Source organism: Geospiza fortis, unplaced genomic scaffold, assembly GCF_000277835.1.
Source record: "Geospiza fortis unplaced genomic scaffold, GeoFor_1.0 scaffold183, whole genome shotgun sequence".
In the NCBI taxonomy this organism is placed as follows: Eukaryota; Metazoa; Chordata; class Aves; order Passeriformes; family Thraupidae; genus Geospiza; species Geospiza fortis.
The window spans coordinates 791,284-793,444 of record NW_005054447.1 but is presented as its reverse complement, the minus strand read 5'-3'; the positions used below and the strand labels follow the sequence as shown (position 1 = coordinate 793,444).

The 2,161-nt window shown below is 57.1% G+C and overlaps 1 protein-coding gene across 1 annotated transcript in view; it reads left to right on the top strand.

Annotated features, from left to right (window-relative positions):
• RNF214 (ring finger protein 214) overlaps nucleotides 1–1,586 on the top strand; it is a 6,728-nt gene extending 5,142 nt beyond the window's left edge. Inside the window, 3 exon segments of the mRNA XM_031062402.1 lie at nucleotides 186–310; nucleotides 612–707; nucleotides 1,331–1,586. Of these exon segments, the coding sequence (XP_030918262.1) occupies nucleotides 186–310; nucleotides 612–707; nucleotides 1,331–1,396 (287 nt within the window). The 3' untranslated portion in view covers nucleotides 1,397–1,586.
• Nucleotides 1,587–2,161: the final 575 nt, after the last annotated feature.

Genomic DNA, 2,161 nt, shown 5'->3' with positions numbered 1-2,161 from the left:
GGGAGCGGGAGAGCTGCCTGGGGAGCAGGAGAGCTGCCCCTGCTCCCTGGCTCCCCACAGAGCTCGGGTTGTGCGTCAGGGCTGTCCCCTGGGCTCCCTGTCCTGCTGACTGCAGCGTAACCAGGGAACACTTTTCTCTGGGGTGACTCCTCTGTCCTTTCCTCCCGGGCTGTTCTGATGTGCCTCCTCTGCCTCGCTGCAGCCTCTGGGCCGGATCAGGGCCCCCATGTTCTCTGCTCCCCTGCCTCAGATCAGCACACCCATGTTCCTGCCCCCGGCCCAGGTCGCCTACCCAGGAACGGCGTCACACGTAAGGCTGCTTGGCTTCCCTGGGAGTGGGGAGGGGGAGCCTGCCTGGGGTGTCCTGAAGGGATGGGATGAGCCCCTGGAGCTGCCTGGGCTGCTGAGGTGAAGGGGAGGAGTGGGGCACAGATCCGTTGGGTTTCACACTGGAACAGAGGGACACAAGACATGATGGTGGCTCTCAGGGCATGATGGCTGTGGGCAGAGGGGACTGAGCACCCTGTGGCCTCAGGCTGCAGCTGAATCTGTGATCAGAGCTTTGTGTCTGACTTCCCTGCCTCCTTTCTTTCCCTCACTGCCCCTCCCAGACCCCAGCTGCCTGTAAGCTGTGTCTGATGTGCCAGAAGCTCGTGCAGCCCGGTGACCTTCACCCCATGGCCTGCTCACATGTGCTGCACAAGGAGGTGAGTGTGTTCTGCTGCTCAGAGCCTCCTCCTGGTCCTTCCAGGTGACCCTTCCCGAGTCCTTGTTGTCCTGACACCGTGCCAGGAGAAGGGTACGATCAATAAACAGCTTCCCTGCATCCTGTCATGCCATCCTTTACTCTGGGCTGGGCCACCCTGCATGGCCAGTGGGTGGTGGCTTTAGGAGCAGGCTGCCCTTGTGTCCCTGAGCCTGCGCTGTGTCTGTGAGGGTTGGATGCTGGAGCAAGGCAGTCTGGAAGGATCTGGAACACAGGGTGAGGGGAGAGCTGCCACTGCTGCCCAGGTGTCTGGGTGGGGATGCCAGACAGAGCTCTGGCAAGAGGAGGAGACATTCCTGTCCCATGGCTCTGGCAGTGGGTCACCTATGTGGGCAGCCCCCCATCCCAACAGCTCTGGGCCTCCAGCAGTGGCCCAAGGAAATGGAAACTCCTGTTGAGGAGGGCCTGATGGTCCTACAGGAGTGACAAGGGCTCCTTCCTCACGGTGACCTTGTGCTGGAGGCTGCAAGGAGCAAAGGACACCACCCCTGAAGCGAGTGCTGTGGACAGTGATGGCACCTCTGGGTTGGGCCAGTGGCTCTTGACTAATTCTCTCTCTTCCAGTGCATCAAATTCTGGGCACAAACCAACACGAATGACACTTGCCCCTTTTGCCCAAGCCTCAAATGACGGCTGCTGGGACAACGTGGGCCCCTGGGAGGAGTTGCTGTGAATAGACAGGATCAGTTCTAAGATTTCTACAGTTCTATATTTATACGATCATGTATACACATGTACATTTTTATTATATAGGTAATGTGTGTATAGAAAGTCTGTAAACATACAAATTCATAAATAAAGTGTGTATATTATGCAGTGATTTGCTGCAGCTCCTCATTTCTTAGTCTGCAGCCTTGCTGGCTTCTTCCAAATGAGGGTCAGCGTTCCCTGCTTGGTGGGAATGACCTCTGCGCACTTGGCTCCCATCAGCTCCTTTCCTAGGGCCATTCCTGATGACCTGCTGCCTCACCACCCCCAATCCCTGCCACTCATCACCTGCTTTTTCCCCTCTTGCCAGCGAACGAGTTGCGGATGAAGAGCCGATTTTCTGTGGTCATTTATTTTAATGTCATAATAATTTACCATGTTAACATTCATTGTTCTTACATAGACACTGGGTTACAGAGTACTGGAGCCTCCAGCGACAGCCCGTGGTCCCATCCTGTCCCGTCCCATCCCCTGCTGTCCCCGGGCCCGGGGAGGGAGCGGAGGGACGCGGCTGCGCTGCAGCTCGGGATAAACCAACCTGTCAGAATTCCTGCGTTCCCCCTCCTGTCCTTCCTCCTAAAGCTCGGGCTGGCTCACCAACCCTTTCTCCATGGATCTCGGTGGGATTGCGAGGTGCTCAGCACCGCTGAAAATCTGGCAATGACTCTCTAAAAATCCCCCCCCCCC